Source organism: Lemur catta, chromosome 7 (assembly GCF_020740605.2).
Source record: "Lemur catta isolate mLemCat1 chromosome 7, mLemCat1.pri, whole genome shotgun sequence".
Lineage (NCBI taxonomy): Eukaryota > Metazoa > Chordata > Mammalia > Primates > Lemuridae > Lemur > Lemur catta.
In genome coordinates this window covers 58657188-58673430 of record NC_059134.1, presented here as the reverse complement: position 1 = coordinate 58673430, position 16243 = coordinate 58657188, and the positions used below count along the sequence as shown (strand labels likewise).

At 54.0% G+C, this 16243-nt stretch overlaps 1 protein-coding gene across 2 annotated transcripts; it reads left to right on the top strand.

Moving 5' to 3' along the window:
• Positions 1–439: 439 nt before the first annotated feature.
• PLEKHB1 (pleckstrin homology domain containing B1) lies at positions 440–14398 on the top strand. 2 transcript variants are annotated; one of them, XM_045555505.1, is made up of 8 exons: positions 467–573; positions 1803–1878; positions 2991–3143; positions 4013–4115; positions 5396–5435; positions 8172–8276; positions 12414–12513; positions 13094–14398. In XM_045555505.1, the coding sequence occupies exons 2-8, from the start codon at positions 1842–1844 to the stop codon at positions 13228–13230; spliced, it is 675 nt and encodes a 224-aa protein (XP_045411461.1). In that variant the 5' UTR covers positions 467–573; positions 1803–1841; the 3' UTR covers positions 13231–14398. The 2 variants fall into 2 exon arrangements, with proteins under 2 accessions (XP_045411460.1, XP_045411461.1); XM_045555504.1 differs by lacking the exon at positions 8172–8276 and having other exon boundaries at positions 440–573.
• The last annotated feature ends 1845 nt before the right edge of the window (positions 14399–16243 follow it).

Below are 16243 nucleotides of genomic sequence, written 5' to 3'. Positions count from 1 at the left end.
AATCAGACTCAGACTCTTTCCCGTTGTGAAATCACATGCTGTACTCAAATTGCGTGTTTACATTTAGTCTCCCTGGGCAGACAGGAGCTGAGGATGGAAGGGGGAAGGGCATGTCTGATACTGCCCCGGAGCCCAGGACAGGACCTGGCACAAACTGAGCATTGAAAAAGCTTGCAAAACTAGGAGCCTGGCTTCTCCCTGCAACTTTACTTTTTTTCCTAGAAAATGAGTTCCAGATTCTTAAGAAAAAGTATTTCATGACAAATGAATGAATGAATGTCTTAATGGAAAAATAAAATCGCCGGTGAGGCAGCTTCTGTCCAGCTCTGGGACTGCAGACTACAAGTCCCAGCATGCCGCCGGGAAGCATCGCTCCGCGCCACGCCCCCTCCCTGGGGGAGGGGCGGGTCTGGGGGGGCGGGTCCCAGGGGCAGCCAGGCCCTGGGCGCAGCCTGAGGAGTGAACTGCCCCAGGTTCTCTGGGGCACACAAAGCGCAGGCGCAGCGGGTTGGGTGGCAGCAGGATCCAGTAGCAGCCGCCTTGGCAGCAGCATCCGCAACAGGTGTAGACAAGGTGGGTCCATCAAGGGGGGCTGGCAAGGGAATTTGCACCTGGCTCTCTTGTCTGACCTATGTCAGGGGCTTGGAGAGGGGAGGGAGCGACAGGAGAAAGAGAGACAAGGCCAGGCCTTCCAGCCCAGGTGTGCCAGCCCTTGTTACGCAGCACCAGGTGTGAGCAGTTGGGGGAGGGGCAGAGGTACCTGCTCCCAAATAAGTCGCCCTCGGGAACAGAGGTCACCTGGATCCCAATCTAAGCTCCATGGCATACATGGATGAGTCATTTTCTGTTCTTCAGTCTGTCCATCTGCAAAATAGGAGTAAATATTCCCTTCTTTTCAGGGTTACAGTGAGGACAAGGTGAGGTAGGACGTGCAGTGGCTCTCAAACTTTGCTGTAGGTTGGAAACACCTGGGCATCTTTAAAGACGATCAGCGCTTGCCTCCTGCCCCCAGACATTCTGATTTAATCATTATGGGGCATGACTTGGGCCGCAGGAGTTCTCAAAGCTTCTGCTGATTTAACAGTTTGAAGCCAGGACCATCACAGGGTGTCAGTCTTGGCTCCATCACTTACTAGCCAGGGGGACCTGTGCAAGTGACCAGACCTCTCCAGGCACCAGTTTTCTCATCTGTAAAATAGGAATAACAAGGATCGCTGGGAGGCTTGAATGAGGTAATGGATGAAGGCACTGAGAGGCGTACCTGGCGCATAGCTGTTGTTAAACTGTTATGCACTTTGTAAACAGCTCTGGTGGGTTCCAAGTGTGAGGGAGGCTTTTCTTATCATGAAACTCCTTTCATTGCCATGATTCTAATATTCTGTGCTTCCAGCATTTCAAAATTCCAGAGTTTCTAATATTTTAAAAGTTCCTCACTCCAGCCTTTACCTGCCTCACAGATGCACTTTTACAGACCTAGAAACTGAGGCCAGGACAGAGGGGCAGGGAGAAGGGACTTGGCTGAGGTTATGGCCCTGGAGACTGGAATCCAGGCTTTTGGTCCCCACCCCCACCCCATGCCAACTGGTGGCTGTCCTGCTGACCCCAAGGACAGAGCTCCCATTCTCTGCCTGAGCAGAGAATGGGGAGGAGACTGAGGCGGCTTGGCCCTTGTTTGTTTACTAATACTCCCTTAAAGGTTTCCTCGGTGGCTCCCCCAGGGAGCACAGGGCTGGGGGCTTCTCTCCAGGGAGCTGCCTTGGAGCTGCTGATGAGGCTTGTGTATCCTGTGGCTCCTCTGACAGGTCCCGCCTGACTCCACCCTGGAAAGTCCTTTTGAAGAAATGGCCCTGGTGAGGGGCGGCTGGCTATGGAGACAGAGTGAGTGATCCTGGGCTGAGCCTTCCTCTGTCCTGTGCCTTGTCCTGGGGCAGGTGTGAGAGAAATGGCATCGGCTTCTGGGGCCTGCCACGGTGAACCCCTTCTCTTCTCCCAAGAACCCAGGACGTTTTTGTCCTTCCCTCCTTTGTCCATGCTCTTCCCCCTGCCTGAATGTCTTTCCCACTCCTGACTGCTTGGTAAACTCCTACTGATTCTTCAAGACCCAGCTCGGACGTACGTCCCTTTCTGAGGAGGCTTCTCTGACTTCCTCCAACCCCCACCCCTGCCCCTGCTGTAGCCCCAAAGCTGGGTTAGAGGCTCCCTTCCCAGTTCCAGCATACCTTACAGCCATCTCCTTATACTAGAACTGTCCTTTCCTGGGGGTCTCCCCACTCCCCTACCCCATTCTGGCCCCAGATTGGGAGCTCCTCAAGGGTGGGGACTGGTGTGACCCTGTGTGTGTCCACAGCCCCCTAGCCCAGGGCTGGACACAGAACGAAATGAAAGTTGCCTCTGTGCTTTGGACTCTGCGAAGCACTAAGAGGCTCTCTTACGTCTACGCCCTTTTGTGTTAAGATTTCTAGTTGCAAAATGTCTGAAGCTGGGTCTTCCAGACCCACCTTTGACCAGAGTCATAATCTGAAGAAGGGCTGTCCTGGGGACCCTGGGACGAGGAGCTCCCATGCCCCCTGCTCCCTGTCCCCTCTTAGTGCACTCGTCTGGCTGAGGGCCGGGACTGACGTGGGGAGCTGTAGGCACTACACAAATAACTCACACGAGTCAGAGATAAGATGGAGGCTAACAGTAGGGAGAGGTCTTTGCCCCTGAAGAGACCTAGGGCTTGGCCTTGGAAGCTCCCAAGCAACAGGTGCAGTTACTCATCCACCATTCAGCACATTTATTGAGCTCCACTGTGTGTCAGGCCCAGTGGGAGGTTGGGGGTGAGTGAACGAGACAGAAAAAGGCCCCACCCTCATTTCAGGGGGTGGAGAGACAGGAAGAAGTGGTTATAACACGGGGGTGGGGATGAGGGGGCTCTGGGAACTGGTCTGGGGCTCCTATTCCAGCAAGGTCTGGGATCAGCCCGCCGGTGGGTCTGGAATATTGCACAGGCTCCATCCTCCGCCGTTGGAAGCGGAACTGGTTCGCCCTGTGGATGGATGGGACCCTGGGCTACTATCACGATGAGACAGCACAGGACGAGGAGGACCGTGTGCTCATCCACTTCAACATCCGCGACATAAAGATCGGCCAAGAGTGCCACGGTGAGCAGAGCCTCTTTCTCTGTGGCACTGTGACTGTAGGCAGGCCCTCCCACTGTGTCTGAGAATGTCTGCAGCTGGAAGGCTCTTTGCAGCTTACAGATGCTGCTTCTGAGCCTCTGTCAACTGCAGTTCAGCTGGGTGTGGATTAAGAAATTGGCCCCAGGTGTGATGGTTCACGCCTGCAATCCTAACACTCTGGGAGGATCACTGGAGCTTAGGAGTTTGAGACCAGCCTGAACAAGAGAGAGGCCCCCTCTCTACTTAAAAATAGAAAAAATTAGCTGGGCGTGGTGGCACATGCCTATAGTCCCAGCTACTTGAGAGGCCGAGGCAGGAGGATCGCTTGAGCCAGGAGTTTGAGGTTGCTGTGAGCTAGGCTGACGCCACGGTACTCTAGCTGGAGGGACAGAATAAGACTCTGTCTCAAAAAAAAAAAAAAAGAAAGAAAAAAGAAATCGGTCCTTTACTGAGTTTCTACTCTGCGCTGTGTCTCAGAGGTGAGTCAGACACAGTTCCTGCCCTCTAGATGCTGGGTACTGGATAAAGATGAAATGAAATAAGGAGGCTCAGAGAAGTTAAATGAGTGGCCCAGAGTCGCACAGCAAATCTCCAAATTCCTTGACCAAGGCTCAGACCACAATTATAACAGGGTTACCAGGAGATGTACCTAGAGAAGCCAGCAGCGCGGTGAGGTTGAAAGGGTTTGAAGAGTAGAGTAGGATCCCAAAAAAAGTGTGTGGGATCAGAGGAGCTTGGCAATGGCTGGCAAACAGGAGCCAGAGAAGTCGGTTCCTGTTCTTGCTCCTGGTTTGCTGGGGGGACCTGGGGCCTGTGCCTGTGGAGACCCGTGTGTGTGTGTCTGCTTCTAGATGTGCAGCCCCCAGAGGGCCGGAGCCGAGATGGCCTGCTGACCGTGAACCTACGGGAAGGTTCCCGCCTGCACCTATGTGCAGAGACCCGGGATGATGCTGTGTGAGTCACCCCCAGGAGCAGATGGGTACAACCTTGGGGAACGTGACCAGATACCCCCTCTTCATCGGGCGTTCTGGTTCTCTGACAGTAGGAAGAGGGCACTGAGACCAGTCAGCAAGGGAGGCTGGGCAGAGTGGATTTGAGTGGAGACTGGTATGGGACACAGTAAATTTCTTACATGGCCTGTGACAACCCCAGGGTTGTTGAGGGAGTGGTGTGTACTCCTACCTCAGGTGTGTGGCCCCTGGTCATTCAGAATCGGGTATTTAGCACCCTGAGGTATGCCCTCACCTGGGGGTGATCCCAAGGAGCAGACAAGCCCAGTGACATCCTTAAAGGACCCTCCTCTCATTCCCTTCTGCGAAGATGCCTTGCCTTGGTGGGGGCACTCTGATCTGAGGGGTAGACCCAGATCTGCCTGCAGAGGCAGCCGGCTGTGCCCCAGGCAGGGGTACCCCAAAGTCAGATGCACGTCCACTCGCCTGCCTGGGTGTGTCCTCCGCAGGCACTGGCTGATCACTCACATTCCGTCCCTTCCTACCCTCTGGCTGAGGGACGCTTGGCCTTTGCGCTGGAGGAGAGTGAGATGGGTGTGTGGGAGTGGGGGAAGCTGAGCGCCGGGCAGGCAGCACAGAGCTGCCTTGTCCAACCCCGCCAGGTGCCATGGCAACCAACAAAGGCCCAATTGTTCTGTGTCTACTGGGCCTTCCTGGGCTCTGGGGTCAGAGCTCTGGGGAACTGTATTTATATTTGGGATGTGAAGGTGGGTTGCAGCTAGAGCACCTGCCGAGGCGTGTCAAAACCTGAAGGCCCCTAAGAGACCACCCAAGAGCTGGGCATGATGGCTCGTGCCGGTAGCACACCTGTGGTCCCAGCTACTCGGTGGGCAGAGGTGGGTGGATCGCTGGAGCCCGGGAGTTTGAGGCTGCAGTGAGCTAGGATTTTGCCACTCTAGCCTGGGCGACAGAGTGAGACCCCATCTCTAAAAAAAAGAAGAGAGAGTCCACCTAAGCCCAACTCTCCACTACATAGATGGAGAAATTGGAACTTGTAGAGGGGAAGAGACTATGGACTAAGAAAGAATTAGCCTAATTTAGGGCTCCATCCATGTGACTGGAGCAGGGGAGGGGTCACTTCTGTCTACCCGAGGGAGTCCAGAGGCTCCCCCTTCCCCCGAGGCTGGGGCTTGAGGATGGGTTGGGGAGGAAAGTCCAAAATATGGGGACCCAAACCCCCTTCCCCCAAACTCCCTCTTCATGTCTGTGGGATTTGCTTTGTAGAGCGTGGAAGACGGCACTGCTGGAGGCACACTCCACCCCGGTGAGTCCCCCATTCTCTCCCTGCTCCTCCCCACCCCCCATGCCATGGAATCAGGGGCAACTCAGACTCGGTCTCCACCTGCCAGGAGTTCTCACTCTAGTGTGGACAGGTTTGTGCAGACTCAGATGCCCTCAGTGCCAAGTGGAAAAGGACAGAGGACAGCCAATTGGTGCTCAGATGAGGGACAGAAAAAAAGCCTCCATGAAGACTTGGAGGGGTGGCATGTGAGCCGGGGAAAAGGAACTGTCTTTTATTGAGCAACTATTATGTGCCAGGCATGGTGTGCAGGTATAATTCCAGCTACTCCTCATAACAGTTCTGTGAGGTTGGGATTATTGTTGCGTCTCTGCAGCTGATAAGACTGAGATTCATTCATCCATGTGACAGATATTTACTGAGTTCCTACCATGTGCCAGGTGCTGTGCCAAGGGCCAGGGATCAGAGGTGAACAAAGGAGATGTGGGTCTTGCCCTCCTGGACTCAGCCTAGAGAGGAGCCAGACATGAAACAACTAATTGATTAGTAATTATTCCAATTCAATAGTGGTGACTGTTCTGATGGAGACTCGCAGTGTGTGACCCTTTGGTGGCCTGATCCAGGTGGGAGTTTACACAAGGCATAAGCTGAGACCTGAAGGATAAGCAGAAATTGGGTGGAAAGTGTGGGATGGAGTGAAGATGGGAGGGACAGCATTCCAGGCAGAGGGATCAGCATGCGCAAAGGCTCTGGCAGGGGTTAAGACGCTGGCAAGTTGAGGGACAGAAGGAGGGCTGGGGCGGCTGGTGCTCAGGTGAGGGGTAGTTGGGAAGGAGGGTTGGCAGGGCCAGGCCTTGTGGGCTGTGTTAAGGGTGTTGGTTTCTGCTAAGAGCACCTGGAAGCCATTGAAAAATTTTAAGCAGAGGGATGGCACGATCAGAGCAGATTTGTGTTTTTAAAAAGACAGTCTGGCTGGTAGGTAGGAAATAGATTGTAGAGGGTAAGTGTGGAGACCCAGAGGCCAGTGAGGAAGTTGGGACAGTGTCTAGGTGACAGGCTGGAGGTCTGGGCTAAGGCCTTGCTGCCAAAGACAGGCTGATGAGTACAGGACATATTTAGGAAGTGGGGTCACCAGCCCAGTGGAGGTGTGGACTTGAAGCCCTGCCCTGCCCAGCTTGGCTCCCACCCCCATTGGCCTGACTCCAGAATCTGCACTTGCTGCTTCTATCTGTGGCACAGTGGAGCCCTGTCTCATCCAGAGAGAAAGTCCCTTGGGAAGCAGCTGGGGAGACTGGGATGCATTTAGCAGCCCCCTCGGGCATCCACCTGGTGAGGCCCAGGTATTGTGCTGAGCACCTGGCATCGGTTACATCATTGCATCTTCCAGCAACCCTGGCAGGGGGAAGGGGAGGGGCTGGTATTATTAGTCCCATTTTATTGATAGGGAAACTGAGGTTCAGAGAAGGGAATTGATATGTCCAGAGTCTCATAGTCTTAAATCAGTGGCAGAAGCTGTATTGGAACCTTGGTCAGTGAGACTTTGAGAGCAACTGATGAGCAGAGACAGGGAAGTGATGTGTGCACATATGCATGCATCTGAGGGCCCGGAGTCTGGGGAGGGTGATGCATAGAGGGCATGAAACAGGAGACATGACCTCTGGGGTCATCTGGGCTAGGTCATGAGGGCCTTGAAGTCCAGGTTTAGAAACTGGACTTTCTTGAGGTTTGTGGGGAGCAACGAAGGGCAGTCAGCAGGGAGGGCTGCTGTCGGACTTTTGGGGGCAGACTCAGGCTTGCAGGTGGAGGGTAGATTGGAGGAGGCTGGGAGCAAGGAGGCTGGAGTGTAGTAGCCAGAGGGTGGAGGGACCCAGGTTGGGCTACCCTCGCTCTGAGATCCAAAGCCCCCTAAGTAGGGCAAATCAATGCCACCAAGAGAGGTGGAAGGAAGGAGGTGAGGGTGACCGTTCTGTGCTCTGTGGCTCTATGAAGCTGCCTTTTCCTTCTCTGCCTGTCCACCCTCCTGCCGCTCTACTGACCCTTTCTCTCTGCCCTGACCCTCTCAAACTCCTGGCCTCAAGGCAATCTTCCTGCCCCGGCCTCCCAAAGTACCGGATTACAGGCGTGAGTCACCACGCCCAGCCTGCCCCAATCCTCTCTTCCACCGCCCACTGCTCCACATACACACAGCCCTCGGGGCCCAGGGCTTACCACAGCGGGTGTGTTTGTGCCTGCACCTGCCTGTCTGTGTGTGTTCCCGTCTGCGATTGTGGGCTTCTCTCTGTCACAGTGCCTACGTGGTAATGACCTGCGCTCTGTCCCTCCACAAGCTGCAGGTTCATACCCCACTCTGGGTGGAGGCTCCAGGAACCCCTGACACCAGCTGTACCAGGGAACACAGGGCCTGGGGGGCGCAGCCAGGGGCAAGGCTGGGCTGGTGGTAAAGGGGGCCAGGTGGGTGGGAGGACAGATCAGCTGCCCTGTCCTCGCCGAAGACTGGGAGCCTTGGCTGCGTGAAACAGGGGAGGGTGAGTTAATTCTGGAAAGAGACTGCTCTTCCTGCTTCTCTGTGTAACTTAGGCAGTCACTACCCTTCTCTGCGCCTCCCTCCATGAGCTGCAGAGGAAGAGGACACATCCCTGCCCCAGCCCAGCAGGCAGAGGGCTCTGGTAGGGCCTGGTAAGAGCTCTGAGTCTCTCCTGATGTAGAGGACCTCTGACACCTCCCTCCCTCCCCCTTCTTGGGTTTCTGTGGCTTAAGCAGGCCCCAGGTGGAGCCACCGTCCCTCCCAGGAGCCGCCGGGTTTGCCCCAAGGTCAGGTGTGTGACCTACTCATGGAACCCCTGTAAGGTTGAGAGGCGGATCTGGGTAAGTGCTGGCTCAGGCCCCCCAAACCAGGCCTGGTCACGTCCCTTCCCTGCTCTCACACATTCCATGGCTCCCTGTCACCCATGGGACACTGACTACATCTGGCTTTCAAGGCCCTAGGGATCTGGCCAGTCTCACCTGCCACACTCCCTCTTCCCTGTCCTCCAACTGCTCTGCCGCACCCTCTGCCCCAGCCACGCCGCCCGCCCTTCCGGCCTTTGCACCTGCTGCCGGGACCCTTCGTTTCCTCGTTCACCTGACAAACTGGTGCTTATCCTTTAAGGCCCACGTCAAGGGCTGCTACCTCTTCAGTGAGGACTTCCCAGACCTCCAGGCATTGCCACTCCCTCCCATGGCCCAGTACTGATGCTCAGTACTGTCTTCATTCGCCTGGTTTCAGAGTCAGTTTATTTCTGTCTGTCTAGTCTCCCTGAGACCTGGCACTTCCTCCAAGGCCAGGACCAGGTCCGCCCCTATGGAGCCTGGCACAGGGTGAGGTATACATCAGGGGCTCAATGAGTGCTCAGTGATGGGGACAGTCTATGCCTGCGGTCCCCAGCTCCTGGGCCCCAGACTGGTGCTGGTGCGTGGCCTGTTGGGAAGCAGCCCGCACAGCAGGAGGTGAGCGGTAGGCCAGCGCTGGAAGCTTCATCTGTGTTTACGGCAGCTCCCCCTCGCTCGCTGTCCCCTCCACCTCGGTCCGTGGAAAAACTGTCTTTCATGAAACAGGTCCCTAGTGCCAAAAAGTTTGGGGACCGCTGGTCTATGCTGACCCTCCTCAGGGTCCGGCACAAGTAGGCCTCAGGGAATGTTCACAGGTCTAGGGTGGGGCCTAGGAAATCTGGAGTTTTTAAAAATTGCTCCTGGCCAGGCGCGGTGGCTCACGCCTGTAATCCTAGCACTCTGGGAGGCCAAGGCGGGTGGATCGCTCAAGGTCAGGAGTTCGAGACCAGCCTGAGCAAGAGCGAGACCCCGTCTCTACTAAAAATATAGAAAGAAATTATCTGGCCAACTAAAATATATATAGCAAAAAAATTAGCCGGGCATGGTGGCGCATGCCTGTAGTCCCAGCTACTCAGGAGGCTGAGGCAGTAGAATTGCTTAAGCCCAGGAGTTTGAGGTTGCTGTGAGCTAGGCTGACGCCACGGCACTCACTCTAGCCCGGGCAACAAAGCGAGACGCTGTCTCAAAAAAAAAAAAAAAAATTGCTCCTGGTGATTCTGACGTGCAGAACCACCGAGCCTGGAATTGCTTGGGCCACCCGGTTGCACAGACGCGGCTCGGCTGGGATCTCGGTGCCTGGGAGTGGCCAGTGGAGGAAGGACTGCTGGCAGAGGAGAAAGCGGAAGTGTCTGGGCGGTTACCGAACACGATCAGGGTCACTCAATTCATCAGTGGCGGGCCTGGGACTCCCAGCCCATCATTCTCGGGTATTCCCCACGCTAAACCAGGAAACCAGTTTGTTTAAAATGGGGATGCCTAAAATAGGATTTGAAAGACTGTACAACAGGTTATCTGTTGTGACCCCCTGATTGGCCAACACTGTCCCTGTCCACAAGAGGGGCTGGGCCTCTGAAGGAGAGAAACAGCAGTCTAAGCTTCAGGTTCTGCCCATGCGTCTCGGGTGTCCCTGCCTGTTGCCAGGTGACTTATGTGAGTTTCCTTCTGGGCCTCCCAGAGCTGGAGAAACAGGTGCCCCGGAGGGACATGAGGTGGTATTTTCCATCCTCTGAAGGGCCTCACAAGGCCACTGGCTCACTGTGCAGCTGCAGGGCAGGTGGAGGCTCTGGACCTCAACTTCCCTACCAGTAGAATTGGATCTGAGTGCCTAGATCCCTCTAGCCCCTTCTGGGGATGGAGCCCAGATCCTGGCCACCCTTCCAGAAAGCCCCGTTAGATCACCCTTGCGGAGGGAGCACAGCAAGTAGAGTTAATTGAGACAGAGGACCCACAGCATTGCTTGTCTGATCCTCGTGCATTGCTCTGGGACTGTTTGTTCTCCTTAACTTGAAATTGAACTTGGAGTTGGATGACCTTAGTTCTAGTCTGGCCCTGTATTTGATTCACTTGAGATAAATTCTGTAAGCATTTATTAGGCCCCTGCCATGTTCCAATCAGGTCTGATTAGACCCAGTCTCTGCACTTGCAGGGATCTCCAAGTCTGATGGGAGAGAGACACGCACAGGGACGCAGTGAGAAGACAGCATGATCAGTGCTGTGATGGAGGAAGTGCAAGGGCTATGGGTGTCCAGATGGGACCCCAACAGAACCTGAGGTCCAGGGAGAGCGATACTTAAGTCTGAAAGACAAGTTACATAGTTGAATGAGAAAAGGTGAGAAAGGCATCCCTTTCAAAGGGAAATGGCATGGAGACTTAAAATCACGAAGTGTGCTTGGGGAACTCCCCTTTAAAGCCAAACTTGTTAAAGAGATATCATGACATGTTGATTCCATCCTCACCTCTCAACCATTCTTTAACCCTCTATGTAGTTTGGCCTCTTCCCAACCATTCTTCTGAAAGTGTTTTTTTAAGGTCACTAACAACTTCTAAGTTGCTAAAACCAATGGCTTATTTTCTTGGCATTGGCCGAGGGTGGACAGAAGAGCATGTTTTAGAAGATAAAATAATGAGACCTAGTGGCTGATGTGACATGGAAGGCGAGTGTTTGAAAAGACAAGGGTGCCAACCTGCTTTGGTTTGAGTGTGTGGTGGTGGCGACATGTACAGAGGAAAGTACGTGTATGGGAAGGGGAACAGGTTTGGGGGTGGAGCGATGTTGTAACCACATTGAGATGAGTGGAGTTTGAGACACCTGAACTTTGGAGGGGAGTTGGACCATTCAGGTATGAAGCCCAGTTAGAAGGAAGGGGGCGGGGGCTAAGATGAAAGATCCAGAAGAGAAGGGGATCCTGCCCCCTCTCTAGATCTGCTCCCCCATGGGTAAAATGAGGGGGTTGGATTGGGAGCTTCCATTTAAGTCAGTACATATTTATTGGTTCCTGTTATGCATTAGGCCCTGCTGGTGACACAAATGAATCAGAGTCCTTTCCCACAGGTAGCTCACATTTGGGATTCTCCAGGCAGGAAAGGCCAGGGGAAAGGATAGCAACAAGAAGCATGAGCAAAGTCCAGAGAACTCAGGAAGAAAGAATTCTTTCTGAGACCTAGGAGGGTTTCTGGAGTGGGTAACCTTTGAAGGGTTGGTAGAAATCTAACAGGAGAGAGGGGAGGGCAGGGAGTATGTTCTGGAGAGAATATTGACCATTCTCTGAGCCTGTCTCCAACTCTGTGGTAATAGGGAGATATTACCTGCCTTAAGGATTATTAGAGGTGGTAACGAACGACACTTCCTTCAGGACCTGGTACGTAGTGGATACTCCATAACAGTTACAGCCACCCACAGCATAACGACGTTTTGGTCAAAGAGCACATATACAATGGTGACCCCATAAGATTATAATGGAGCTGAAAATTTCCTATCACCTAGTGACATTGTAGCCATCATAACATTGTGGTGCAATGCATTACCTTTTCTATGTTTAGATACACAAATACTTGCCATTGTGTTACAACTGCCTACAGTATCCAGTGCAGTAACATGCTGCACAGCTTTGTAGCCTAGGTGTGTAGTAAGTACACTCTGTTATGTTTGCATGACAAAACTGCCTAATGAAGCATTTCTCAGAATGTATCCCTGTGGTTTAAGTGACACATGACTACTGTAGTTACTTCCCACCCCTACCCTTCCTTCCTTCCCAACCCGTTTATTTCCTGGGCCTGGGGCTTGGCCATGTTCCTCTATCTGTGCCTAGAAGAGTAGAGAAATCCGTTGGGTTTCTAGAGATGCTAGCAAATATTCGACTGTCTCTGAAGGGATGTTGGGAGAATGTTTTGAGCTGGGTAGGGGGCCAGGGGAGGAGAATGGGCATCACTGGGAGATGGATGTAGGGGCTGAAGTTTTAGAGGACAAGGACCATGGACCTTGTGGGGAAGGCAGGGCCTTTCTCCAGGAGCTTGCTCCTGCCTCGGGGAGGAGGCTCCATGGGGCCCAGGGAGGCCTGAGCAGGGCGAGGGAGGTAGGGGACCGAACCTGGACCAGGGAGTTCCTGGGCACCTGACCTGGCTGGATTCCCCAGGTGCGCGTCTACAGCCCGTACCAGGACTACTACGAGGTGGTGCCCCCCAATGCACACGAGGCCACATATGTCCGCAGCTACTATGGACCGCCCTATGCAGGTAAGTCCGGGGCAGGCCTGTCCTGCAGCTTGCCTCCGTCCAACGCCAGGCCCCGCCCATAGTCCATCAGTCAGGACCGGGCCACACCCTTTTAGTGTCCACTGTTTTTTTCCAGACAGTACCCTCCGCAAGAGCCTCCCCATCCCAAGATTCAGACTAGCCCTGGGACCAGTGTCCCTCCCCCACTCCAGAGCTGACCTCAGCTCTCCAGGCCGGCCCCTGGTCAGCCCGGCTGCTCATGAATGCCCATTCCCGAGCCGGTAGCGACCCCTGGTGGTGAATGCGGGAACGGCCGCCTCTGGCTCCCGGGTCTGGCGGTCGGGAAGGCCCATCCTCGGGTGCGTGGTGGTGCTTGGAGACCCCGGGGTTTCCTCGCCACTCCGCCCTGGCCCCACGGTTCCAGAACATCTGTAGCAGATCCAAGGCCTGGAAGCCCGCGTCAAGGTCTGTTTCCCCAACTGGGGAGGAGGAGAGTGGGCTCAGTGCCTTACGGGGTTGGGTTGGAGTCACACAGCAAGGGAATGAAGATCAGCCTGCTCCCGCTTCTGAAGTCCCCGACCCTCATGGGCTTTCTCCGCAGGCCCCGGCGTGACCCACGTGATAGTGCGGGAGGATCCCTGCTACAGCTCCGGCGCCCCGCTGGCCATGGGCATGCTCGCAGGAGCCGCCACTGGTGCGGCGCTCGGCTCGCTCATGTGGTCGCCTTGCTGGTTCTGAGCCCTGGGACTCGGAGCACTGGACCCTGCGCCTAGACTGCTAGAACCCTCTTCCTCCTGGACCCCGCCCCCCACCCTCCACCCTCCACCCTCCACCCGCCAAGCCCTGTCCTCTCCATTAAATCCTTCCGGGCTTGGACTGTCCCGCCCACTCCCTCCCTCACCCCCCATGTCGGAAGAAGCTGTGATCCCAGGCACCAGACATCCGTCGAAATCTTTGCATCTACTGCTAGACACCCCAGAAATCCGATAAAGACACATATGGATAAATTTCCTCCAAACACACTAGGACACAGCAAACACAACGCATTCGGTCTCAAGTTCCACAGGCGCTGGAGACACGAGTTGGCCTGTCTGCCCTGTCCTCGGGGAGCTCCAGGCCTGGTGGGGGAAACTAGAGTAAACAGACACTTAACAAAACTCCAGAGTTATCAGTCCTTTGACAAGGACACACAGGGAGTGAGGCAGGTAGGCTGGGGTTATGGTTACTGGCAAGTATACAGAGCCGTGAATGTCATGGCCTGTCCAAGAAATTAAGGGGGAGTTCGTTTCAGCTGGGTGGAGGCAGGCAGCATATCACGGTGGGCCTCTAGGCTAAGGACTTGCTGGGTAAGGGGGAGATGTGAGCTTTCTATGGAGGGAAGTTTCATGATTGCGCCTATAATGAATATATTGCCTGTTTTAATACTAACACATGCCTGTACCCAAAACATCCCCAAGTTTAGCTCCATCCTTCCTACCAGCATCTTCCTTGGTTCCCTTGTTACCCATGACAATTGAGCTGAACCTGGGGGCCTCTGGCTGGGGGACAGGTGAGTTGTTTTGGCACCTCCAGCCCTAGGAAATTGCCTCCATCAGGAAATGCCTTTCTGATCCCAGCAGCTCAGCCCTCTCTTCCTAGTTGTGATTGTCACCATCTCAGGCTTTGTCTCTTCATCTAGGGAAGATGGCAGTGTTCCCTCCTGGGGCCTGATCTACCCTTGTGCTAGCCTGGGAGGCCATGCAGTCTCCCTGTTTGGTCGTCTTCCGGTCTCTTCCCCCATTCTGTCCCAATCACCAGTAGAAATGCTAACATCACTGCCCAGCAGCCAGGGTAGCCCGCTAAAGTTCCCCTGTAGACGGGGGCCCGTTGGTTCTACTGCAGAGACTAATAAAAGCGCCGTAGGCTCTAGCCCTGTCTTTGGCTTGCTTTGTTCTCCTACGAGGCCCCATCTCCCTGTGACAGCTCCATAACCCAGCATCTACTAGTGTCTTCTCTGGTATGGTGAGAAGAGTATGGATTCTGAGTTCAGGTGGAACTGGTGATAGTGTTAGCTGAGCAATTTGGGGCAAGTCACTTAACCTTTCTGGATCTTTCTTTCCCTACCCATAAGGTGGCACATTGAAGCTGACCATCCCTGAGAGCTCTAGGGAGAGGCTGCATCAGGTCTCTATTGGCTGAGCTGATGGATGATCAGCCAGGCCCTGCCTACATTTTTGAGAGTCCTGTGGTATTGGGGTCTTTTCTAGTAGGTTCTCATCCTTCTAGAGCTGAATCAATGAATTGTTCTCATAGAGACCAGGTGGCCAGGGAAGGAAACACAACCATCCTGCATCACACCTCTTGAGGCTGCAAGTGACAGAAACCCCCTGCTCAAACTGATTTAGGCCAAAGAAAACACTGGGCCACATAACTGAGAAGTCCAAGAACTGTGTGGTCCAGGGACTCAAACAGTGTCACTAAGACTTTATTTCCATCTTTATAGTCACTGGATGGCTCATTTGGAGGCTGCAGTGGTGGTCAGTAACTCCAGACTAATGCCCTCTTGAGTTGAAGTCCAGCCAAAAGGACTTCTTCTCCAACAGTGTGATAAAAGTCCTCGGGCTGATGGACATCAGCCCATATTTGGTCTTGTGGCCAATCCGGAATCAATCACAGCAGTCTGGAAAAGGATGATCTAAAACAACTGGGCTTACAGCAGGGGTGGTGTCATATCCCAAAGGAAATTTAGGGCACTGTTGCTAGAAGTCGGCGAAAATATCAGGTGTCCACCTCAGCCATACTTCCAGAGACACAAACTTAGAGGGGAGACAAACAGTGATGACTCAATGAGGTAAGGGAGGAACATGGTATAGTGGGAGCTCTGCAGAGGAGGTGTTCTGCCAAGGGAATGGGGGAAAGGTTTGGAATAGGAAATGGAATTTAATCTGAGCCTTGAAGGATGAGTAGGAGTTTGCCAATCTGAGAAGGGTGGGAGAGCTTTTCACACAGAACAGATGGGAGAATGACATGAGCAAAGGCTTTAGAGGCTTGAGAACACCACGAGGGTCAGGGACCAGTCTCATGTTACGGCAGGTTGTGTGGTGAGGGGAGGCTGTGCACGGGGCCAGCCTATTGAGCACAGGGCATAGTCTAGTAAGAGGCACCAGCATAAGCAAAAGCATGGATACCAGAAGGTACCTCTTGAGAAACCCAAGGTCCACCAGCATTTGCTCAGAGGTCACATACCTCATGTGTCCCAAGGCCTGTACTGTGTTCTGAGGACCTACCTATGCCTTGGAAACTTCAGCCCTAATTTTTTAAAAGGTGCGCAGGACCCTCTCAGTCCTTTGGTGGCATCTCCATTAAGCCATATCATAAGAGAGTACCCTGCATGCCCTCTGAGTTTGGCTCTGGGAATGACCCTTCCTCTGGGCCTACTCTTGGGGGCTCAGTCTCAAGGCTTTTAGAGAGCCAATTCAATACTTAGGAAGAGCCCAAGCCACCCAGAGTCCTTCCTAGGAGTGCAGCTTAAACAGGGAACTGGCTGGGCAGAGCATCTGAGATCAAACAGAGCTGGAGGCATTCACAGTCACTGCCCAGAGCTACCCGGCTTTTTTTATCCTCACAACCCCATGGGCCAGGTGTTAATATCCTTATTTTACCTATAAAGAAACAGATGTGGAGAGGGGAAGTAAACTGTCCAAGGTCATGCATGCTGTGTCAGAACCTGGATTCAAATGCAGGCCACCTGACCTTGTCTACCACACCACAC

Coding starts and splice junctions, on each gene's coding strand:
- PLEKHB1 (XM_045555505.1), top strand. CDS start 1,842: ATGGCCCTGGTGAGGGGCGGCTGGCTATGGAGACAGA. Junction 1,879..2,990: donor CGGCTGGCTATGGAGACAGA/GTGAGTGATCCT, acceptor AATATTGCACAG/GCTCCATCCTCCGCCGTTGG. Junction 3,144..4,012: donor GATCGGCCAAGAGTGCCACG/GTGAGCAGAGCC, acceptor GTCTGCTTCTAG/ATGTGCAGCCCCCAGAGGGC.